Source organism: Oncorhynchus nerka, linkage group LG10, assembly GCF_034236695.1.
Source record: "Oncorhynchus nerka isolate Pitt River linkage group LG10, Oner_Uvic_2.0, whole genome shotgun sequence".
Lineage (NCBI taxonomy): Eukaryota > Metazoa > Chordata > Actinopteri > Salmoniformes > Salmonidae > Oncorhynchus > Oncorhynchus nerka.
Window position 1 is genome coordinate 95948850 of NC_088405.1, and position 25644 is coordinate 95974493.

At 43.1% G+C, this 25644-nt stretch overlaps 1 protein-coding gene across 1 annotated transcript; it reads right to left on the minus strand.

Moving 5' to 3' along the window:
* Positions 1 to 447: 447 nt before the first annotated feature.
* ddx46 (DEAD (Asp-Glu-Ala-Asp) box polypeptide 46) lies at positions 448 to 25221 on the minus strand. The gene is made up of 23 exons (XM_029671849.2): positions 25093 to 25221; positions 24292 to 24483; positions 24028 to 24147; positions 23837 to 23924; positions 23566 to 23734; positions 23192 to 23424; positions 22798 to 22908; positions 22278 to 22443; positions 18886 to 19006; positions 17652 to 17827; positions 17288 to 17409; positions 14340 to 14418; positions 13223 to 13305; positions 12911 to 13075; positions 11078 to 11240; positions 10181 to 10374; positions 7275 to 7412; positions 6708 to 6857; positions 5189 to 5410; positions 4884 to 5102; positions 1644 to 1788; positions 1424 to 1497; positions 448 to 1175 (listed from the first exon to the last, which is right to left on the minus strand). The coding sequence occupies exons 1-23, from the start codon at positions 25107 to 25109 to the stop codon at positions 1128 to 1130; spliced, it is 3195 nt and encodes a 1064-aa protein (XP_029527709.1). The 5' UTR covers positions 25110 to 25221; the 3' UTR covers positions 448 to 1127.
* Between the last annotated feature and the right edge of the window lie 423 nt (positions 25222 to 25644).

Here is a 25644-nt window from a genome sequence, read left to right on the forward strand (position 1 = left end):
AATATCAATTTGTTCTATTATTTGCATGCGCAGTAAAGCTACGTCATACACTATTCCTCCAAAGACCGAAACATTATTTGGAAAATAGCAAATTGATCAACGGACCATGAAATAGTTTCAACCACTTTTTCTGCAGGCTAAATAATTTAGTCCAAAAGAAAAAAAATCCGTTGTGCTGGTTCTTTCCACAGTAGGCTATACGTAATTATTAAGCAATCAAGGTCACAGTACATACACAAACCTCCATTGTCGTTATGGTTAAGCTTGAATTCTGTCAATAGGTTTTCATCTTGTAGTTCACATATAATATGCCCTGTTTTTTAAGCCACTACAAAACCCAATCATAGCCTCATAAGATTGTCAGTACAATGTAAAGAACATCAAATCCAGATGTAACACACAAACCATGGGTATATAATGTATCTAACACAGACCAGTGACAACATGTTCCTTACCAACACAATGTTTTATTAGAGAGGGAAAGAAGTAAAAACACATTACATCATTCAAGGGCTGTTAAAAAAAAAAAAAATCAACGCGTGATTCCTTACTTGTTCAGATGACTACAGACCAGTGACCCAAAATATTATTTTACACACAGAAATAATACAGGATCTATAACTACGGGGCGGCAGGGTTGCCTAGTGGTTAGAGCGTTGGACTAGTAACCGGAAGGTTAAACAAATCTGTCGTTCTGAACAGGCAGTTAACCCACTGTTCCTAGGCCGTCATTGAAAATAAGAATTTGTTCTTAACTGACTTGCCTAGTTAAATAAAAAAATAAAAAAATACTTATGCTTAATGTTTAAGGACAAAAATAAGCAAATGTTTGAATCATGGTGGTAGAGAACCCGTTACATTTCAGCTGGTATATTATAGAACGGAAATCAGATACATTTTGCGCTGTGAAACCTTAAAAAAAAAAAATCCACTTAAAGTACAGAGAGGAAACTTAGTCTAAAAGAGAAAGTACTCTCACGAGAACAATCCTACTCTCACGAGAACAATCCCTTCTGGAGGTCACTGGTCTTACAGTGAAAAAATATATACTAATACATTCTGAAACAAATATGATGAAACGTTGGAGAAAGAAGAAGTCACTGCGTCTGAGCCCAATCTCATCATCACTACAAGACCTTGTATCTTCCTTTGCTGGTGGGTTGGTAGGAGTTTTGCTAAAATGAGAGAGAACATTTATTGAGCAATGAGAAACATTTTTTTTTTCCCGCCCTCGCCAAGTTAATTACTTTCAGTACTTTTAATACATTCAACTTTTATTACTGGTGATGCAACCAACATGTAGACTGACACGAATGATTATAGAAGGATTCCCTAGGCCTAGCATCAGTAATTAGATAGATAGATATAGATCTGAGATAACAGAACCATACATATGAATTATATTTCTATGGACAGAACTTACTAATCTGATAAGCTCCTCCTTGATGAGCCGAGTGATCTCAGCCTTGGCCTTCGTAACGGCCAGCTCATTTGCACCTGTCAATCAAATACATCAAAATATTACGACAAGTGACATCCATCAACAACAACAAAACCACTCACTACTGCTAACATGCAACACTCAACTCTCCAACATTGGTGAAGACTTGGAAGTGGTCATTGCAAGTAGAATAGCTGCTTACTCTCAATAGCCAGGTAGATCTTGCGTTCTCCCTCTTTGGGCTCTTTGCCTGGAGGGAAGTAGGTTCCTCTGATGGTGATGGCTGCCTCAGAGTATTCTCCGATCCTCTGGAGGGCCTCCTTAGACGTGACCTTCCACCTCGCAGTCTGGTGGAACACAGGCAACAGACATTAACATCTTCCTGTTCGCTTAGGCCGTATTTACAAAGCGCCTCAGAGTAATTCCTGATCTAGGATCAGTTTTTCCCCCATTTAGATCATGATGAATAATATTATATGGACAGATCCCTAGATCAGCACTCTGAGACGCTTTGTGAGGTCAGTACCACCTACCACTTGTGGGGGGCAGAAATGCCTTCAGGAATATGTGAACTTTCATGTGCCTTAATGTAACGAATGTGAAACGGCTAGCTTAGTTAGCGGGGGTGCTGATGTAACGGATGTGAAACGGCTAGCTTAGTTAGCGGGGGTGCGCGCTAAATAGCGTTTCAATCGGGGGGAGTCACTTGCTCTGAGACCTTGAAGTAGTAGTTCCCCTTGCCGCGGCTTTTGTGGAGCGATGGGTAACGATGCTTCGTGGGTGACTGTTGTTGATGTGTGCAGAGGGTCCCTGGTTCGCGCCCAGGTATGGGCGAGGTGACGGTCTAAATTTATACTGTTACATTAACACATCTGTAAATACGAATAAAATAGTTAAAATTACAAGCCTAGTTGGTTTAGCCAAGGAACAAGATCCGGAACCTTCCCGCTAGCCATGATTGGCTGAGATAATGGATGGGCTGGACATGCCGAGAGATGAGGAGTTGGGATTGGTCTGCCATGTAAGCATGCTTCTGTCTATAACATGAGCTGCTCAGTATGTGTAGGTACTCCTAACGCAGTATTTTTTTTTTAAAGACATCATGAAGAACTGCAAAAGTGTTGCTAATGCTTTCCACTTTCTGGAAAACCGAACGTGCTGTGCTGACTCTTAAAATGAATCAGACAATGAGGAAATCCCTGATTTGGCAAAGAAGAAAAAAAGTTGTCATTGAACCAAACATTGTGGTCTTCTGAAACACGGCTCAACAGTGTTGTTGTCACGGAAGAAATCAGTTAAAAATGCCCGGTGGAAGCAGAGTATGAGGAAAATTCTGCCGTTTGATTGCAAACATGCGGAGGGAGTCGAAAAGAGAACACACAGAAGACCGTTGTATAAAACTCTTGTCTTTTCAAATAGGGCAAGGAACATTCATCCATGTATACAGGTAAGTCTATCTAGCTACATTTTCAGATATGATATTTTGTCAGAAAGTCATTTTCATTGCAAGGTAAAGCGCGTACCTGTTGGCTTGCTAGCTAATGTTAGCTGGCTGTCTAATATCTGTGTAGTAACATGATTTGTATCTCAGAAATCCATTTGCATTGCTAGTTATAGCCTAACATTGAAACGAGTTGGTTAGCTTTAGCTATTTGCGGATTCATGCATTGTAGTAACGTTATGAGTTGGGATTATGATTCTTTGTTTAGCTAGCTAGCTACATGTCTAAATAAAAGACTTCACTATGCAAGTGACCATTTCACTGTACTGTTTACACCTTCTGTATCCTGTGCAAGTGACAAAAACGTTGGTTTTATTTGATATGGCGTTGTGTTTACCAGAGACGATCATTTATTTATTTTATTTTACCTTTATTTAACTAGGCAAGTCAGTTAAGAACAAATTCTTATTTTCAATGACGGCCTAGGAACAATGGGTTACCTGCCTGTTCAGGGGCAGAACGACAGATTTGTACCTTGTCAGCTCGGGGGGTTTGAACTTGCAACCTTCCGGTTACTAGTCCAACGCTCTAACCACTAGGCTACCCTGAAGAACATGACCTGCACCAAAGTCAAATTAGGATATAACGTTAGGCCAACGAGACAGTGTCCAAGTTGTAAAATTCTCAGGTAGAAAGCCCAGACTTTAATTTCGTCACACTCACAACCGTAAACTATTTTTTTTTTGTAATTAGCTCGCCATTAACTTGTAAATATTCTTATGAGATTATTTTCCTGAAATAATGAATAACAATTTGCTGAAGTGAAGATGATGTTGTCAGTTCTGATATGGTCATTATTTGAACAGGCTAGCCACTTAACGTTAGCTAGCTAGCTAACATGCTAGAAACAAACCAAAACATTGTTTAGAAAGTTGCATTTAGTTGCCTGGTTTGTTAGACTGACATCTACTAAATTCAGATGGGTTTATTGGTGTTAAAAAAAATGCAACATATTTGGATATTTTGGACCACCAGCCAGCCAGCTGATGTCATGCATGTTTTTATGTCTATACTTTTTCAAAACGACAAGTTTGATGTTGGACGACAACAGAATGTTCATGTCACTACGACAACCGTCTACCGACGTGTCAATTAGATGTAGTATAAACCAGCTTTTAGTCTTGAAATCTTTGGTTGTTTAGTACACTATCGTATCGGGGCGGCAGGATAGCCTAGTGGTTAGAGCATTGGACTAGTAACCGAAAGGTTTCAAGTTCGAATCCCCGAGCTGACAAGGTACAAATCTGTCGTTCTGCCCCTGAACAGGCAGTTAACCCACTGTTCCTAGGCCGTCATTGAAAATAAGAATTTGTTCTTAACTGACTTGCCTAGTAAAATAAAGGTAAAAAAATAAAAATCCACTCTGCGAAGCCTCACATGTCAACCCTTAAAGAGATGAGTGAGGCTAAGGCTTAAGAGGGTGTGAACAACGCAGAATGGATGTAGACAAAGCAGAGCTCTCCAATAGGTGTACACAAACAAGTTTATCAACTTTCAAAGCAGAATTTACTTTCACTTCATTCCTCAACTTTTCTACCTCTGAGTAATATTATTATTATTTTTTTGCTACATAAGACCAAATCGGTCGGTCACAAATACGCATAAGATCAACCAGTTTGTGTTTTGCCGTAAAAGCTCCGTCCGTCAAGGAACAGACATGGCAAATAGACTGTTCAGCGTTCAACTGAAAGAGAATCAGCATGATAAAGTAATGCATAGTTCACATAGCAATGGAGAATACCTTTTTCGTTTAGAGATTCAATGAGTCCTCCACCTACACCCTAGTGTTAAGTCCCAAATGACAACATATTCCCTATGTAGTTTACTACTATTGACCAGGGCCCATAAGACACTGTCTAGGGATTAGGAAATAGGGTAAAAGTAGTGCACTATATAGGGAATAGGGTGGCATTTGGGATCCAGGCCCATATAAAAACTGACCTGAGGGAAATCATTGATTTCCAGCTCCTCTTCGTATCTCTTGACCGTCTCGGCCTGTTCAGCTGCCTGCCTCTCCTCCTCCAGCTTCTCCACAGGGATGTAGTTGAGCTTGGCGTTGATCTTCTCAGCCAGCTGCTCGGCGATGGTCTTCGCCGAGACGGAGGGGGCCATGATGGTGCCTCCTCTCAGGATGGCATTGGTGGCCTGTTGCATCACATCCTGTCCAGAGAGAGCAATGAATTACGTCAGGTTGGAAGGTTGAAGGCTACAAAAAAAAAAACTCACACAGAAACACCCACACCCACCTGAGCCTCAGCCCCCAAGTTCTTCTGGGCGTTGATCCTGAGAGCCAGTCTCTTGGCCATCTCCAGTTTCTGGATGTTCCCAGCAGAGGGGGCACCGAGGTTGGCTAGGCCCCCTGCTGCTGCAGCCGCAACGGCCGCAGCGCTGGGCGGCCCTCCCCCTGGAGCCGACAGATCCTTCACCCTCTTCTTGGAGTTGAACATGCTCTCGATCTGCTCGTCAATCTGTAAGGACAGGGTGAGATATTGTGTCAATATAGTACGTATTCTATGAGGTTTTATGATCAGAACCTGTACTCACATCCTGGGCCCTAGTCACATGACAGGGTGAGATATTGTGTCAATATAGTACGTATTCTATGAGGTTTTATGATCAGAACCTGTACTCATATCCTGGGCCCTAGTCAGATGACAGGGTGAGATATTGTGTCAATATAGTACGTATTCTATGAGGTTTTATGATCAGAACCTGTACTCATATCCTGGGCCCTAGTCACATGACAGGGTGAGATATTGTGTCAATATAGTACGTATTCTATGAGGTTTTAAGATCAGAACCTGTACTCATATCCTGGGCCCTAGTCACAGGACAGGGTGAGATATTGTGTCAATATAGTACGTATTCTATGAGGTTTTATGATCAGAACCTGTACTCATATCCTGGGCCCTAGTCACATGACAGGGTGAGATATTGTGTCAATATAGTACGTATTCTATGAGGTTTTAGAAACATATTGTTTGACCACAATGGATGGTGTGCGATATACGATATAGTCACATGATCAGAACCTGTACTCGCATCCTGGGCCCTAGTCACATGATCAGAACCTGTACTCATATCCTGGGCCCTAGTCACATGATCAGAACCTGTACTCACATCCAGGGTCCAGGCTACATGATCAGAACCTGTACTCACATGATCAGAACCTGTACTCACATCCTGGGCCCAGGCTACATGATCAGAACCTGTACTCACATCCTGGGCCCTAGCTACATGATCAGAACCTGTACTCGCATCCAGGGCTCGATCCACATGATCAGAACCTGTACTCACATCCTGGGCTCGATCCACATGATCAGAACCTGTACTCATATCCTGGGCCCTAGTCACATGATCAGAACCTGTACTCACATCCTGGGCACAGGCTACATGATCAGAACCTGTACTCACATCCAGGGCCCTAGCTACATGATCAGAACCTGTACTCATATCCAGGGCTCGATCCACATGATCAGAACCTGTACTCGCATCCTGGGCCCTAGCTACATGATCAGAACCTGTACTCACATCCAGGGCTCGATCCACATGATCAGAACCTGTACTCACATCCAGGGCCCTAGTCACATGATCAGAACCTGTACTCACATCCTGGGCTCGATCCACATGATCAGAACCTGTACTCACATCCTGGGCCCTAGTCACATGATCAGAACCCGTACTCACATCCAGGGCTCGATCCACATGATCAGAACCCGTACTCACATCCAGGGCCCTAGTCACATGATCAGAACCCGTACTCACATCCAGGGCTCCGTCCTCGTCATCAGAGTCCTGCAGACCCAGAGCGGCCTTCTGCAGCTTCTTCCTCTCGTTAGCCAGGGCATGCTCCGTCTCGTCAAACTTGAAGCCCTTCCCCGAGAACCCACTGCTGCTTTTGATGCTTTTACCCTCCTGGGGAAAGAAAAAGGCCGTTATAGAGAGGGTGTGTTCCATTCACCCGCCATTATAGAGAGGGTGTGTTCCATTCACCCACCATTATAGAGAGGGTGTGTTACATTCACCCACCATTATAGAGAGGGTGTGTTCCATTCACCCGCCATTATAGAGAGGGTGTGTTACATTCACCCACGGATGACACAGTGCTAGCAGCAATTGGAAATAAGCCAGACAAAACCGGTCTAATCTTGTTGAATATCGAGTTGAAGAAATTAAATTTTTTTTAAAAAGGACACAGAATATAATATTGTAATTCGTCGCTGACAAATCATCAGCTGTAAATGCAGTGTTTTTTTTGTTGTTGTTGCTGGGCACACATAGACCGTTTCCATGACAACGCAGGAACAGCACTACTTCGGAACTTCCTCTTACCGCTTGCCGTTGGTTTTTGAAGGACAGCCACAGCTGCTCCAGCTCCTTGGGCACAGGGGACCCTGAGAGCTCCAGGGCCTTGATGATGTCCCCGGCGTAGCGTGCCTGCTCATCTGTGATGAAGGTGTAGGCAAAGCCCTGGGACACAACATATCAGGGTGGGTTTTTAACATTAGGGTTGTAACGGTACGCGTATTTGTTCCTGAACCGTTTCGCTGCGGAACCTGGGTTCGGGTCCTCGCGGTGAACCCTGAACATTAGGCCTATGCCTTCCACTGAAATGTGTCTTCCTGCCTCGTGTAAATCTGAGCTGGAAAAAAATAAATTACTTTTTAAAAAAATTCATTTTTTTTTATACCTAACTAGGCAAGTCAGTTAAGAACAAATTCTTATTTTCAATGACGGCCTAGGAACAGTGGGTTAACTGCCTGTTCAGGGGCAGAACAACAGATTTGTATCTTGTCAGCTCAGGGGTTTGAACTTGCAACCTTCCAGTTACTAGTCCTGTGAGTACAGGTTCTGATATGACTCATGATTATATACTGATTTAGGAATAACAACCCTTTGGAATTTATTGGTGGGGCAAAAAATCTGAGTTAATATTTTAGATTGATTGTGGGTTCTATCAATGTAATTATCTGCATCATTTCCAATCCCCCATTTTTATTTTTTAAATAAATAAATACTTATTTTCCTTATTTATCATTATCTATGAACCATCTCTCCCCTAATTACAGTAAAATAATGGACAACAAGACTTAGGCTTCTACTTCCAGCTATTCATTTAACGGATCTCTCTCAGCTCCACTCAACCCCTCCCATCTCTCTCAGCTCCACTCATATTTTACATTAGCTCTCTCCCATCTCTCTCAAAACCCTCAGTTTTTATTTGTTTGTTGTTAGTCTCAAACCCTTCAGCTCCACCCCTCAAACCCTCCCATCTCTCTCAGCTCCACTCAAACCCCTCCCATCTCTCTCAGCTCCAAACCCCTCAAAAACCCCTCCCATCTCTCTCAGCTCCACCCCTCAAACCCACTCCCCTCCCATCTCTCTCAGCTCCACTCAAACCCCTCCCATCTCTCCCATCAGCTCCACTCAAAACCCTCCCATCTCTCTCAGCTCCACTCAAACCCCTCCCATCTCTCTCAGCTCCACTCAAACCCCTCCCATCTCTCTCAGCTCCACTCAAACCCCTCCCATCTCTCTCAGCTCCACTCAAACCCCTCCCATCTCTCTCAGCTCCACTCAAACCCCTCCCATCTATCTCAAAACCCCTCCCATCTCTCTCATCTCAGCCCTCCACTCCAAACCCCTCCCAGCTCCACTCAAACCCCTCCCATCTCTCAGCTCCACTCAAACCCCTCCCATCTCCAGCTCAAACCCCTCCCATCTCTCTCAGCTCCACTCAAACCCCTCCCATCTCTCTCAGCTCCACTCAAACCCCTCCCATCTCTCTCAGCTCCACTCAAAAACCCCTCCCATCTCTCCACTCAGCTCCACTCAAACCCCCATCCCAGCTCCACTCAAACCCCTCCCATCTATCCACTCAAACCCCTCCCATCTCAGCTCCAAACTCAAACCCCTCCCAGCTCCACTCAAACCCCTCCCATCTCTCTCAGCTCCACTCAAACCCCTCCCATCTCTCTCAGCTCCACTCAAACCCTCCCATCTCTCCCTCAGCTCCACCAAACCCCTCCCATCTCTCTCACTCAAACCCCTCCCATCTCCACTCAAACCCCTCCCATCTCTCTCAGCTCCACTCCAAACCCCTCCCATCTCCACTCAAAACCCCTCCCATCTATCTCAGCTCCACTCAAACCCCTCCCATCTCCACTCAAACCCCTCCCATCTATCTCAAACCCCTCCCATCTCCCAGCTCCACTCAAACCCCTCCCCCTCCCATCTCTCACTCCAAAACCCCTCCCATCTATCTCCCAGCTCCACTCAAACCCCTCCCAGCTCCCATCTCCAGCTCCAAAACCCCTCCCATCTCTCTCAGCTCCACTCAAACCCCTCCCATCTCCAGCTCCAAACCCCTCCCTCTCATCTCTCCCATCTCAGCTCCACTCCCAAACCAAACCCCTCCCATCTCCACTCAAAACCCCTCCCATCTCCACTCAAACCCCTCCCATCTCTCTCAGCTCCAGCTCCCACTCAAAACCCCTCCCAGCTCCACTCAAACCCCTCCCATCTCCACTCAAACCCCAAACCCCCCTCCCATCTCCACTCAAACCCCTCCCATCTCCACTCAAACCCCTCCCAGCTCCACTCAAACCCCTCCCAGCTCCACTCAAACCCCTCCCATCTCCACTCAAACCCCTCCCATCTATCTCTGAAAACCAGTTTTAAATACCAACAACTCTGTATTTTCTTAATGAAACTCAAAAAACTACTGGCATTACATTTTCCCGCTGTAGCGAAACCGAACCGTGACCCCAAACCAGCATTACGTACCAAACCCTTATACCCATAGTTTGAAATTAATGGTTTCTAGATAACAATGTTTTTTTTTTTTTACATTTTACCTTTATTTAACTAGGCAAGTCAGTTTAGAACAAATTCTTATTTTCAATGATGGCCTAGGAACAGTGGGTTAACTGCTTGTTCAGGGGCAGAACGACAGATTTGTACCTTGTCAGCTCGGGGGTTTGAACTTGCAACCTTCCGGTTACTAGTCCAACGCTCTAACTACTAGGCTACCCTGCCGCCCCAATCAATCAAATGCATATTTTTTTCTGATATAGTTGAAGAGGTCCTTGGGGGGGGATAAAAAATCAAAATAAATAAATAAAACATTTTTGCCCAGTAATTTGTTCCATTTTAGTGATCTGAATTCTTGATAAACTAGTAACCACAATGAATTAGTTTGATGGACTACTAGGGTATCGTACAGGACCACTACTCACTTTGTTCCCGGCTCTCCCGGTACGTCCAGCCCTGTGGACATAGTCCTCGTAGTGGTTGGGACAGTTGTAGTTGACGACTAGGATCAACTGCTTGATGTCCAAACCCCTGGCTGCTACAGAGGTGGCCACCATTAGCCGACACGCCCCGTTCTTAAAATCATTGATGACGCTGTCTCTGTCGTACTGGTCAATGCCTACCATTGAGGGGACGGAGATAAACAGACGCTTGTTATCAAATGATATAGTTCAAAACAACGGACACGATAAAGGCAAAATGTTTATCTGCCATAAATAAACATGATTTAATTAGAAGATATAATAAGGAAAATGGTCGAGGAGACGATGAGCTCAGCCCAGTCACTTTCAAACCCTGGACTAACTCAATGAGCTCAGCCGGGTCACTTTCAAACCCTGGACTAACTCAATGAGCTCAGCCCGGTCACTTTCAAACCCTGGACTAACTCAATGAGCTCAGCCCGGTCACTTTCAAACCCTGGACTAACTGAATGAGCTCAGCCCAGTCACTTTCAAACCCTGGACTAACTCAATGAGCTCAGCCGGGTCACTTTCAAACCCTGGACTAACTCAATGAGCTCAGCCCGGTCACTTTCAAACCCTGAACTAACTCAGTGTGTCCCAAATGCCACCCAATTCTCTACATCGGGGGTATTCAACTCAAGACCCTACGATGTCCCGAACTGGCTGCTTTTCTGGTCTACCTGATAATTAAAAATTGCACACACCTGGTGTCCCAGGTGTAAATCACTTCCTGATTGGAACTGTCTTCAAGGTCAAGAGTTGAGTTTGAAGGTGCTACTTTTGACCAGAGGACCAATTTTGTGGGCGGAGCCTCAGACTAAATGACAATAGAATACGGGTGTGTTTGTATGACATTACCTCCGTGCAGAGACATGCAGGGGTAGGAGGCCTTCATCAGGTCTTTGAGCAGCCCGTCAGCATGCTCCTGTTTGTCCACAAAGATGATGACCGAGCCCTTCTCCTGGTAATGGCCAAGGATCTCAAGCAGCTTCAGGAACTTCTGGTCCTCCTCAATTACCAGCTACGTGGAGAGAAGACATGATGAGGGGAAAACATGGATGTCTGTGACTTCAGCTTGATAAGAGAGAAATGGCAGCAACACTAATTTAACAATTTAACAAATGAGCAATATGGAATATGTAAACGATGGATGGTGGCGCCATTGACAAAATAGGAGACATATTCTTATTCATGGTGAATAGTTAAGGACTCCAGATATTTCCACCTTTCATTTCATAAAAAAACAAACATAATTCCACTTTGACATTATGGGGTACTGTGTGTAGGCCACAACATCCAAAATCTAACCCATTTAAAAAATGTAGACTAACACAAAAATGTGAAATAAGTTTTTTTTTTAAAGGTGTGAATACATTCTGAAGCCACCAAAACAAAAAATATATAAAAATATTTTTTTAAATGCAAAACGTGTAAAGTATTGGTCCCATGTTTCATGAGCTGAAATAAAATCCCAGAAATTGTTCATACTACACAAAAAGCTTATTTATCTCAAATGTTGTGCACAAATTTGTTTACATCCCTGTTAGTGAGAATTTCTCATTTGCCAAGATAATCCATCCAGCTGACAGGTGTGGCATATCAAGAAGCTGATTAAATAGCATGATCAATACACAGGTGCAAAGGCCACTCGAAGATGTGCAGTTTTGTCCCAAAACACAATGCTACAGATGTGTCAAGTTTTGAGGGAGAGTGGAATTGGCATGCCGACTGCAGGAATGCCCACCAGAGCTGTTGGTATAATGTTAATTTCTCTACCATAAGCCGCCTCCAACGTTGTTTTAGAGAATTTGGCAGTACATCCAACCGGCCTCACAGACCACGTGTAACAACGCCAGCCAGGACCTCCACATCCGGCTTCTTTACCTGCAGGATGGTCTGAGACCAGCCACCCGGACAGCTGATGAAACTGTGGGTTTGCACAACCAAAGAATTTCTGCACAAACTTTCTTTTTTTTTTTTAAAGCCTCAGGGAAGTTCATCGGTGTGCTCGTCGTCCTCACCAGGGTCTTGACTTGACTGCAGTTTAGCATCGTAACAGACTTCATTGGGCAAATGCTTTTTTTCTTGTGCGGATGTTCAGGGGGCCGGAAGAAAATTACAAATAATTTGTAAAACTGCTCAATTTAAAATCGCAAGAAGACCAAACAGATATAATATTTGAATAAAACACCATTTCAAACTTTTCTTACATTGGTATACGATCTCATACAGTATATACTGTATCTGTGTTATGTGTGGGAAGAGTCTGGAACAGATTTCCAAAATGTTAAATCACCTGGAGCTGATTTTCTAGTGTTTTTACTGTCTTTATGTCCCAAAAATAAAACACTTTTTTTTTTTTTTCCACAAAACTTGAGGAGCAAAATAAAATGACTGGCCTGTTGGCCGCCAGTTGCGTAACCCTGCTCTGACGGGATGGTTTACATACGATATCCTGTGTAGAACAGGAGTTTTTCCTCACCACATCACATGACTGACTAGGAATAACTCTGGGCCCTATTTACAGGGCACCAACAAAAAAAGGTTAAAGAGATGGAACTCGCACCCTATTCCCGTTATAGTGCACTACTTTTGACCAGAGCCCTATGGTCCTTGGTCAAAAGTAGTGCACTATAAAACGGTAACATTTAGGACACACACACAGAGAGAATGTAAAAAGACCAGTCTTACCACATGTTGCTCCACATCAGAGCACACCACGCTCCTGCCTCCCACCTGAACCTCGATGGGCTTGGACAGTATCCTCCTGGCCAGCGCCTCCATGGCCCGCGGGAACGTAGCGGAGAACATGACCGTCTGCCGGTCTGGACGCACGTTGTCCATGATACGCATCACCTGGGGGAAGGAACATTACAGGACAGGATATGACCTATTATTCTGGTGCCCGGTTCAGGTCTAAATAGCTGCGATAACATGAAATGATGCGATTTTGCTTAAAAAAGTCAATTTTCCTTTAAAAACATGTAATGTGCGTCTGTCTACCTGCGGCTCAAAGCCCATGTCGAACATTCTATCCGCCTCGTCCACGACCACGTACGTGGCTCGTCGCAGGTTTGTGACTCGACCTACACACCCAAGGAAAGTATAGTGACACAGGAAAACAAGTTACTCTCTGGAAAGTGGGCTCACCCAAAGCTTTCACACAAAGTTCCTGAACCTCCTGGTAAATTTACCTCAACAAGCCTAAAAACAAATACAAAAAAAAAGAAAAAAAAGGCTTCCCTTTTCCTAAGGCATTAAATATTTCACTTCAATTCACACAACTGCCATTTATTGTGTTCAGGCCTACTGTTAAGCGGACAGATTATTAGGTTTCTATATTTGTCTCGTCTTGCGTACCATCTCAGGGGCACGAGGACCCTGTAAAAATGTCAGAAAACAGCCAATACAATAAAAGAGACGAGGCCACGTCAAAGCACTATGTTGACCGCCTTTTCACCTACAAAACGAAACAGAGAGATTACCTGGCATGTGCGGAAGGAAAGAGCGCTATAAAAAAAACTGTGCGTTTTATTACACGATTCTATTTACACACACACACACACACAGTCATAAAACAATACTGACTTTTAAATACGAATGTAAACATATACCACACTTGTCGGAAAACCATGTTCTACTTTAGGCTTCACATCTTATTCACATCCATACACGAGTGAAATGTCTGACTTTTTACATGACTAACAAGGAAACTTGACTTGGGATAAAGGTTTGTGGAAAGCTTGACTTACGCCTCTGAATGTGAGGACCACCCACGAGGCAGTATCGTCTCTTCACCTACTTGTAGCTGATCATAATTTCTTCAGGGAACACTTAAAAAATGATCGGATATGATTCCCAAGGCGACAGTTTTTTGTAAAAAAAAAGAGGTACCGACTTGACTCTCGTACGGAAACATTTCATGCAAAGCAGGACATTTTACATCTCACTTTCTATCAGTACGTGGGTCAGAAAGAGACCTTTCTAAGTCAAAATAATTATAACACTGGACATTGCACACACACACTGCAGGTTTCTCACATATCAGAAATCCCTATCATTATATGTAAACTGGATACAATACACACAAGAGAGCTATGAGACAAGGTGTGTCACTCACCGCTGTTGGCACCTAACATGTCAATCATTCGCCCTGGTGTGCACACAATGATCTCTGCTCCCCTCTTCAGCTCAGCAATCTGCATCACAAGCAAGAAACAAACCATTTTTAAAATTTAAATAACGATATTCAACCAACGTACGATCCCGTTTGCCTTTTCCTAACTGATTATAGGGCTTGACATTTACTTTAATAACTACTTGCCCAAAAGCTCAAGGTCACATGTCGTCGTCCCCCCCCCCAAAAGGTCTGTAACACCATGTTAATCTTTGTATGATGCGAGGAACAACTTTACAAAATAAAAATGTATTTTCTAATCAATTTAACCTTAGAGAATCCGACAGAATTGGAGGTTGCACTATGCCTACTGGGCTTCTCTGTATATTCAAGCCTGTCTTAAAACACTGCACTGCCCCTTTAAAAGGCTCTCCTGGCGCACTGCCCCTTTAAAAAAGGCTCTCCTGGCGCACTGCCCCTTTAAAAAAGGCTCTCCTGGCGCACTGCCCCTTTAAAAAGGCTCTCCTGGCGCACTGCCCCTTTAAAAAGGCTCTCCTGGCGCACTGCCCCTTTAAAAAGGCTCTCCTGGCGCACTGCCCCTTTAAAAAGGCTCTCCTGGCGCACTGCCCCTTTAAAAGGCTCTCCTGGCGCACTGCCCCTTTAAAAGGCTCTCCTGGCGCACTGCCCCTTTAAAAGGCTCTCCTGGCGCACTGCCCCTTTAAAAGGCTCTCCTGGCGCACTGCCCCTTTAAAAGGCTCTCCTGGCGCACTGCCCCTTTAAAAGGCTCTCCTGGCGCACTGCCCCTTTAAAAGGCTCTCCTGGCGCACTGCCCCTTTAAAAAGGCTCTCCTGGCGCACTGCCCCTTTAAAAGGCTCTCCTGGCGCACTGCCCCTTTAAAAGGCTCTCATTGAAGATGGTTGGCCACACTTGGGAGCTTATCAAACATAGCAACATTACAACCAAATACTTTGTATGTCTTTATAAAATAATTCCCTCCAGGGGCTCGACGGTTGAAAACAGACTCTGGGGCGACATATCTAAAATATATTCACCCACTGCACTTTAAAACATTTTTAAAAGGCAAATGAGGCTGATGCAACAGATCAGACCGTTTAGCTTAAAATGTTGATCGAGTTTTTATTTCTGCTATGATCTGTTGCATCAGCCTCATTGCTTTAAAAAAATAAAAAAATAAATGAAAACAACTATATGCAACTAGCAGGAAACTCCAGTTCTCAAAAGCACATTCAAGGGGTTTCATGTGACAGATAAAAATATCCTGTTAGAAATTAAGTGGAGATTTAAAGATGCATCAACTAGCACGGGTTGCTAATATGACTACTGATGCAACAACTAGCAAGGGTTGCTAATATGACTACTGATGCAACAACTAGCATGGGTTGCTAATATGACTACTGATGTAACAACTAGCATGGGATGCTAATATGACTATTGATGTAACAACTAGCATGGGTTGCTAATATGACTACTGATGTAACAACTAGCATGGGTTGCTAATATGACTACTGATGTAACAACTAGCATGGGATGCTAATATGACTATTGATGTAACAACTAGCATGGGATGCTAATATGACTACTGATGTAACAACTAGCATGGGTTGCTAATATGACTATTGATGCAACAACTAGATGCTAATATGACTACTGATGTAACAACTAGCATGGGATGCTAATATGACTATTGATGTAACAACTAGCATGGGATGCTAATATGACTACTGATGTAACAACTAGCATGGGATGCTAATATGACTACTGATGTAACAACTAGCATGGGTTGCTAATATGACTAGCGATGCAACAACTAGCATGGGTTGCTAATATGACTAGCGATGCAACAACTAGCATGGGTTACTAATATGACTAGCGATGCAACAACTAGCATGGGTTACTAATGACGAGAAATATGCATTTGGTTGCCGGACAATAAAATTGTTCATTTGAAACCCAATAGAACATGAAAATATGCCATGGCAACCAGCATGCTGAGTGTTTATAAAATAATTCCCCTCAACATTTCTATTGTCAGATTTCAGCTAGGCTACTTTGAAACAAAGACATGTTTCATAAAATTATAAAACGTCTAGGTTTTAAACAATTAAGTTTATGGTTAGAACTTGTTTTATTTATTTTTTAAATGCTGACAGCCACTGTCTTTCACTCTCCCGGTCTTATGACTATTTAATCTGAACGAACCATGCCTCCAGTATGTTCGACAGAATCAAGCCTTTTAGACACTAACACAACTTATCCTCCATTATATTAGGCAAACATGAATACCGTTTAGCCTATATACTTAAAAAGTTTCAAAGTTTGGCATCATTTTATGGCGCCTCCCTCATGTCGGCATCGGTTTGGACATCAGGCTGTAGCCAATATGCATCTCACCTACACTTTGACATGTATTTTGTACATGAAAAATATATTTGAATATTATGCCAATGTTGGCGCCTCTGATCCAATTCTGATTGGAGTAGGCCAACTGTTTGACAGTGATGTTTTTTAAATTCATTTTTTATTGTCCATTCAAACAACTTAAATCTATATTCTTCTTCTTCTTTTTTTTTACTTGTCCCAGACAAGAGAACAAGCATTAATGCTGTGTTGTCATGTGTTGCTGCCACACTATGGTCTTAGGTCTCTCTTTATGTAGTGTTATGGTGGTCTATCTTGTCGTGATGTGCGTTTTGTCCAATATTTTATGTTTAATCCCAGCCCCTGTCGCCGCAGGAGGTCTTTTTGCCTTCTGGTAGGCAGTCATTGTAAATAAGAATGTTCTTAACTGACTTCCTTAGTTAAATAAAAAAATTAAAATGTATGTCGAGCCCTGCATTATTCAAACCTACAACCCAGGATTTCTTTAAATACAATGTACAATTTTTTAAATATTTTTTTTTATTATCATGGTAAATCGTAATTGGTTCTACCTGTTCACTAATCCCAGTGCCTCCATATACACACACCACCCTCAGGTTCAGAGGCTTGGAGAACTTCTTGCACTCCTTGGTGATCTGCAGAGCCAGCTCTCTGGTGGGAGTCATGATCACAGCTGAATGGGGGAAGAGAACGGACAGATAGAACTCAAGACAACATACTCTCATCGTCTATTTGCCCTTACAAAATACAGCACCTTCCTTGAACAGCTGTCATATCGTTTGATAGGACCATTCTGTTCAGCAAATTAAAATTGTGATTTACACATAGAAAGCAGAGACGCCAGCATTCAGGTTAATTTAGGTGTAATTGATATGGGGTTGTATGACAGAAAACTAGTACATAAGGGGCCCTTACCGATGGGTCCCTCAGCCTCCTCCAGGGGCCTCTGGTCCATGATGTGACGGTACATGGGAAGGAGGAAGGCGATGGTCTTTCCACTGCCGGTCTTAGCGATGCCAATGAGATCTCTCCCAGACATGATGGCTGGAATGGCCTGAGCCTGGATGGGGGTGGGCTTCTCATAGCTGTGTCTGGAGATGTGAAGACAACATCACTTAACACACCTATCTAGAAGTGTATGGCAAGTGAATCACAGGCGACATCAGCACTGAGTTAAAAAAGGCTAGAGCTGCCGCTTTCAAGGAGCAGGACACTAATCCGGACGCTAAGTCCTCCGACAAACCATCAAACAGGCAAAGCATCAAACTATCAAGGATTACAAATAGAAACCCAGCCGCGAGCTGTCCAGTGACGCAAGCCTACAAGACAAGCTGGATACCTTCTTCTATGCTTGTGTCGATGCTAGCAACACTGAACCATCCATGAGAGCCCCAGCTGTTCCGGAAGACAGTGTGATCACGCTCTCCGTAGCCGATGTGAGTAAGACCTTTAAACAGGTTAACATTCACAAGGCTGCAGGGCCAGACGGATTACCAGGACGTGTATTGAGAGCATGCGCTGACATTTTTAAACTCTTCCTGACCCAGTCTGTAATACCTACATGTTTCATGCAGACCACATTAGTCCATGTGCCCAAGAACGCCGAAGTAACTTGCCTAAATGACTACTGACTCATTACACTCTCAGATGTAAGGCTGGTCATGGCTCACATCAACACCATCATCCCAGACACCCTGGATCCAATTCGCATACTGCCCCAATAGATGACAATCTCCATTGCACACCCCCACTACCCTTTCCCACCCGGACAAAAGGAACACCTATGTCAGAATGCTATTCATTGAATACCATTCAGCGTGCAACATCATAGTGCCCTCCAAGCTCATCACTTAGCTAAAAGACTCAGGGACTAAGCATCTCCCTCGCAACTTGATCCTGGACTTCCTGATGGGCCGCCCCCAGGTGGTAAGGGAGACAACACAACCGCCACGCTAATCCTCAACACAGGGGCCCCTCAGGGGCTGTTAAGTCTATAGTCTGTTGTTTACAAAAGTATGTGACAAATAACATTTCGGATTTGATCAACTGTAGATTACATAACAAAAGTATGTTAAGGTCCTATTCATTTGGACCAATAGGTAACTTACTTATATCTGCTACAATGTAAAACTTTGTCTGCGACACTCACCTCTTCAGTGCACTTAGGATCTTCATAGACGTGCCACACTGAACCCATGACTTGATGGGCTTGGGACAACCTTTTCCTTTGACTGCGATTCCCTCCAGGTCCAGCCTGTGGACATTCACCTCTGTATGCATTCATCGAAAGGAAAGGAGTTAGATCAATGATGGGCAACTTTGATAAGGGGTGGGACACACACACACAGACACACACACACTGACACACACACACACAGACGCCTGGACACACACAGACACACACACACACAATTTTGAAAACTCGTGACGGGCCGCAGTGGCTCGCAGGTCTGCCTTAATTTAATGCAATTCTACACATTTTGCCGCGGGGGTTTAGAGAAATGTTCGCAAATATATATATATATATATGATTTCTGAGTGAGAGTGACTAACACAGTCAATGCCACCCCCGGCTGGAAATTCGACCATGATTACTACAAGTTTAGATAGCTGTCCGCTAGACTAATTTACCAATCTACCATTATTGTTGTTGCTGCTAACGTGCTAATTGAGTGACTGTCAGTGACGGACAAAAAGAGACAAACTGCTGATGCACAACCACATTTTGAAATTGCACTTGGTATATTCTGCTACTCTCTCAACATTAGGTTGAGACCCCAATCGAGTTCCTAAATTGTTTAAAAATATATATATATTGAGGGGGGGAAATCGATCCGTGGACCTACAAAAGGGGGGGCCAGTTGCCCACCCACGAGCAACATTGACACTTGTCATTTAGCAGAAAAAAATCACATTGGAAAATAATGCTTTTTAACCTAGTCATTACATTTGACCGGTCTATCTACCTATATCTATATATATATAGGTCTATAGGTCTATAGGTTCATTTGCAAAACTAAGTGGAATTAAACTGGACTTACCTCCCTACTCTTCTACATTTGCACACACTGTACATAGAAAGAAAATCTATTGTGTTATTGACTGTACATTTATGTGTAACTGTGTGTTGTTGTTTTTGGTCGCACTGCTTTTCTTTATCTTGACCAGGTCGCAGTTGTAAAAAGAGAACTTGTTCTAAACTGGCCTAGTTGGTTAAATAAAGGTGTTCTAAACTGGCCTAGTTGGTTAAATAAAGGTGTTCTAAACTGGCCTAGTTGGTTAAATAAAGGTGTTCTAAACTGGCCTAGTTGGTTAAATAAAGGTGTTCTAAACTGGCCTAGTTGGTTAAATAAAGGTGTTCTAAACTGGCCTAGTTGGTTAAATAAAGGTGTTCTAAACTGGCCTAGTTGGTTAAATAAAGGTGTTCTAAACTGGCCTAGTTGGTTAAATAAAGGTGTTCTAAACTGGCCTAGTTGGTTAAATAAAGGTGTTCTAAACTGGCCTAGTTGGTTAAATAAAGGTGTTCTAAACTGGCCTAGTTGGTTAAATAAAGGTGTTCTAAACTGACCTAGTTGGTTAAATAAAAGGTGAAATAAAAATAAATAAAAAAACTGGCCCGTGTAGATATTTGTTATATATCTCATTTACACAGCATACAGATATAAAGATTCTGAGAGGAATATCTGTCAGACAGCACGCGAGCTACTACAACAACAACATCTCAAACAAGAAATATCTGTCAGACAGCGCGCGAGCTGCTACTACAACAACATCTCAAACAAGAAATATCTGTCAGACAGCACGCGAGCTACTACAACAACAACATCTCAAACAAGAAATATCTGTCAGACAGCGCGCGAGCTGCTACTACAACAACATCTCAAACAAGAAATACACAGGCAACGGAAGGCAGTCTTCATCAACACGTCACACACCCCTTTGCAATGAGCTGGAGGCAGTACACATTTTGAAAAGATACTTAAAATTGTTTGAAACCTGAATGTTTTTACTAGATATTATGAGGCATGTTTTTACCTTTGCTTTCAAAGTAGCCAAAAATCAGACCCTATCCGTGGAGGCAATTATTTTAGATATCAACTTTATTTCATTGTCCAGTAGTCACAAACACACAATTCTAGTTATATTAGCAACCCATGCTAGTTGTTGCACATTATAGCTCCCCTTCTTTCTACATATCTAACATGTTATTTGAGTCGCTGTCACTGGAAACCACTCGTTTTTTGACAACAGTGTTTTCTGACTAACTGCATTATGGAACAAACATTCGCATGTAGCCTACTGCCTTGTGCGCATTGCGGCGCTTATAAAATGTGAAGATTTTTTTTTTTAAATTTTTAAACCTATTCTATTGGTCAGTTTGTCAAGAAATAAAGAAACTTTTCCAAACACACTCTGGGACAGTTGTGTGATGATAGATCCAAAATCCATACAACCAGTATGCATATGCTACATAAAAATAAAATAAAAAGTTTAAAGCAAATGAGTCGGATGTAACAGATCAGAATGTTTAGGCTCGTAATTTTGCTATTCGTTACTCATCTTGTTGGCTGAGGAAAAGTTAAATGTGGGCATCGGAATTCAGTAAGGACCACAAATGGTTGTATCCTCGATTTGCATGTTCTGTTGAGATTAATTACCATAATCTAAATGTGATTTGTCATTCTGAGCACCGTGGTTGGATGCCCTAATCAGGTTACACACACAATGGTTATGGGTCCAGTAAATTAAAATGCTGCTGGTCAAATTTCCTGCGCCACAATTTCCTAATGGAATCCCTGCCACACACACACATTGGCTCGGTTTGCTTTTGGCAGAACTCGACTAGGCGACCATCTGTGCTCATACTCCTCAAAGTAATTTGCTTGAAAAACTAAGGGAAAAAATGCAATATTACTGTTGTTTGTCCCTTTTGAGCCCCCGTAGCAACAAGATAGCCAGATACACTTCCTCAAAATAGTCCAAATTAATCAAAGATACAAATGTATCATTTAAAAAAAAAATGTATCTTTTGCAGAGATCTTAGTCGCGCAAATTTACATCTAGCTAAGATGTTTGGTGCAGCATTTCTCAAGTGAAAAAATGTACATGAAAACTAGTCGTCTCTCATTGAATGACAACAAACACTTCATGTTCTCACTCCTACTTGGACTAGTACTGTTGACCAATCACTAAAGAAGGGGCGTAGACTTTGGCCACCGAACTTAGACTTGCCTCAAGAAAAACATGTGTACAAACAGCCAGGAAAACTGGCTAAGACCAAAGTGGGGAAAAAAACGGCACAAAGTATTCATGATATACGTGCAAACTGTTTAGACTGGGAAGTATACGGTAAGCATTACAGTTAGTGCAGTTAACTAAGTTTTACAGGGGAAACAACCACTATCAGTCATTGCAAATAGACCCTTCCTCAAAAAATAAGTGTGGGTGTGAGTTCTTATATACACACACACACATAATACACACACACACATGATACACACACACACATGATACACACACACACACAATACACATACATACCCTCTGGAGACATCTTGGCCAGCTCTGGCACCTCTACATAGAAGTCCTTGCGGTACGGTTCGTACTCAATCTTCTGGTGATCCACTGGCTCCAGCACCTTCCTCTGTTTGGTCTGGTAGCCAGTCAGGGCTGTCGCCAGATCCACTTCCTCTTCCTCTGATGAGTACTGGGAAGATTTAGATGCACTATTGTAAAGTGGCTGTTCCACTGGATGTCATAAGGTGAATGCACCAATTTGTAAGTCGCTCTGGATAAGAGCGTCTGCTAAATGACTTAAATGTAAATGTAAGACAGTGACACAACATGTAGGAACCTGCTCTCTTCAGTGAGAAGTTCTTGAGACTTTTGGAAGAGAGTTTCCAGGGAGATGGACCGTGTACCAAATGGCACCCTATTCCCTACATAGTGCACTACTATAGCACTCTATTCCCTACATAGTGCACTAACACTTGACCCCATGAGCCCTATACATTTACACAAACAATCACAATAAGAGCATGACAGGACAAAAACGGCTTACCTCCATTGCATCCTGGTCATTCTCCATCAGCTCACCCTTCTTTTTGTGGACATTTGGTCCCCTCTTAGTTTTGCATACGGTGACAACTTTGGATACGTTTACTCCACCCTTCTAATTGTGTGGAGGGCAACAACAAAATAAAAAGGGAGAGAGAGAGACAGAGACAGAGATACAGAGAGACAGATAGAGAGAGAGACACAGAGAGACAGAGAGAGAGATACAGAGAGAGAGATACAGAGAGAGAGAGAGAGATACAGAGAGAGAGAGAGAGACACAGAGAGACAGAGATTGCATCACACACAAAAAGACCAAAGCAGCACATACTGACAGCAATGTTTCCAATGAGCTAAATACTGTATGTGTGAAGGAAACTATTGGGGATGGTTTAACTTACCTTGTCGTTCCCTTTAGACTGGGGGCCCATGTTGAACTTCTTGACTTCCTCCTTGACCTCCTCCATGTAGGCGTCTAAGGTATCCAGCTCATCCTCTGCTTCCTGCTCCATGGGAGTAACCTCCTCCTCCTCTTCCTCCTCCTCCTCTTTCTTTTCCTCCTTCTCCTCCGGCCCCTTACCCTCCTCGCCTTCTTCAGGCTCTTCCTCGGGAGCTGTCCCTTCCTCATCGTCATCTGCAAGGAAGAGAAGTCTGGTGAGACTCTGTGTTGGCAGTTATCTAAATCAGTCTTTGAAAGTGGAAACTAATGCATTTAGGTACACATGAACCCCACAACACAACCATGAAAAGTAGAAGCCTGAGCTTTGTTCCTCACCGTCGTCATCCTCCAGACTCCACTTCTTTCCCTGCTTCATCTCCTCAATCTCTCTCTTGATCTCCTCGATGTTCCCTAGGGCCTTCTTCCTTTGGTCCTCCCTCCACTTCTCCACTCGCTCCTTCCTCTTCCTCATCTCTTCCTCCAGCTTGTTCTGGTCAAAGTCTTGCTGTGGGGACAACACATAAAGAATGCACAAATATTAAAACTGTCATATTTCGGTCAAAGTTTCCAAATTGCTGAACAACATCTATAGTGGAAAAGGACTCACATCCTCAACAACCTCCTCTTGCTCTTCTTTGATTTTCTTCTTCTCTGCAGAGGCTTCAGGGTTGTCTTTTTCCTTGCTTTTAGACAGACTGGCAAACAAAAACAGACAAAGGAAAACAAGTTACGGTCGGGTGTAAGTAAGATTTATTGAGGGGGAGGGGGGTGTAATATAACCCTTTGGTAAAAACTCACGTCTCTTCAGTTTTCCTGCTCTTGCTGGGGCTTGCGGATTGAGATCTGCGTCCTCGGCTTCTAGACCTTCTATTCCTGTCACGGCTCCTGGAGCGCCTCTTCTCCCGACTCCTAGAGCGTCTGGATCACATCAGACAAACTCAATAACAATACCAGACCAGGCATATATATATTTCACATTCAAAGACACACCCTTACTCTGATGACTTTGATCAATCACTCACTCTTAGTCTCTGTCTTTCTCACACACACACACAAACTCACCTGGGGCGCTTCCTGTCTCTGGACCTTGATCGGCGTCGGTCACGGCTGCGTGACCTCTCTCCCCGCCTGTTGCGGTCCCTGTCTCGGTTTCGTGAGGCAGCACCATCATCCTTCTTGGAGCGTTTGTCTGGGGAACGGCTCTTTGATCGACTCCCGGACCGACCCCTCGATGCCGACCGTTTCCTGTAATGCCTAACAAACATTGACAGAAATGATTTAAAACACTTCAAATCACTTAACTAAAACAACTGACATAAAAATATATATATGTGAGTTAAAAACGTCGTTAGTGCGAGAGAGTAATGCCGCGTTCGGAACAACTGGGGATTCTGAAATGTACGAGTTCATTACGTTCAAGAAAACTGGGAACTCCGGAGGGAAAAAAAGCAAGCTCGGCCTGTCATCCAATTCAGAATTGCAAGTCGGAAACTCGGCCATCTATGCACAGATCTTTGGCCTCCGACTTTCCCGACCTGAAGATCACGAACGTCATGATTTGACCTCGCACCCCCGAGTTCCTAGTTGTCTAGAAAGCACCATATACAACTGCACAGCACATGGCCAATGTGTTTTAAATAATTGTGTCGTTTGTGAATGCATTATCGAGTATTTTTACTTTGTCTATTAGGCTAACTCGCCAGCTAGCTATCTATCACATTCAATGGTCTGTAAACGTTAGCTAGCTTATTAGCTAGCGCGTTGGATCAACGTTGCACACTTGATAGCTAGCTCGGCTTTTTTTAATCCTTCAAAACAGACTAAAAATAATAATTACAAGAGACCCGTAAACTCCTCACTTACCTTGACTCGCGCCCCATGTTTACGTTGAGTCCACAAAGATATTAAATATCAATGTTTTATTGTTAAACTTTGTGCATTTGTTTTCATGCGTGATCACGTTAGCTGTTTCCTGGAACGTAATCAAAAAGTGACGGTTCTCCTTGGATTGCGTAGCTACATTGGATGTGTCCGCCTCTAGTGGTGGGATGATTATTTTAACGTCATTATTGTAGAAATATTGTTACTAAGAAGTTTAAAAATATATATGTATTAGCATTTTCTCTCCTAGTGCATAAACAAATCATAAGACATAGTTGACATAAACCCAAATTTACAAGGTCAAATGTACAAGGTCACGGGGTGGCAGGGTAGCCTAGTCGTTAGAGCGTTGGACTAGTAACTGAAAGGTTGCAAGTTCAAATCCCCGAGCTGACAAGGTACAAATCTGTCGTTCTGCCCCTGAACAGGCAGTTAACCCACTGTTCCTAGGCCGTCATTGAAAATAAGAATTTGTTCTTAACTGACTTGCCTAATAAAATAAAGGTAAAATTTAAAAAAATAAACTGCCTACAT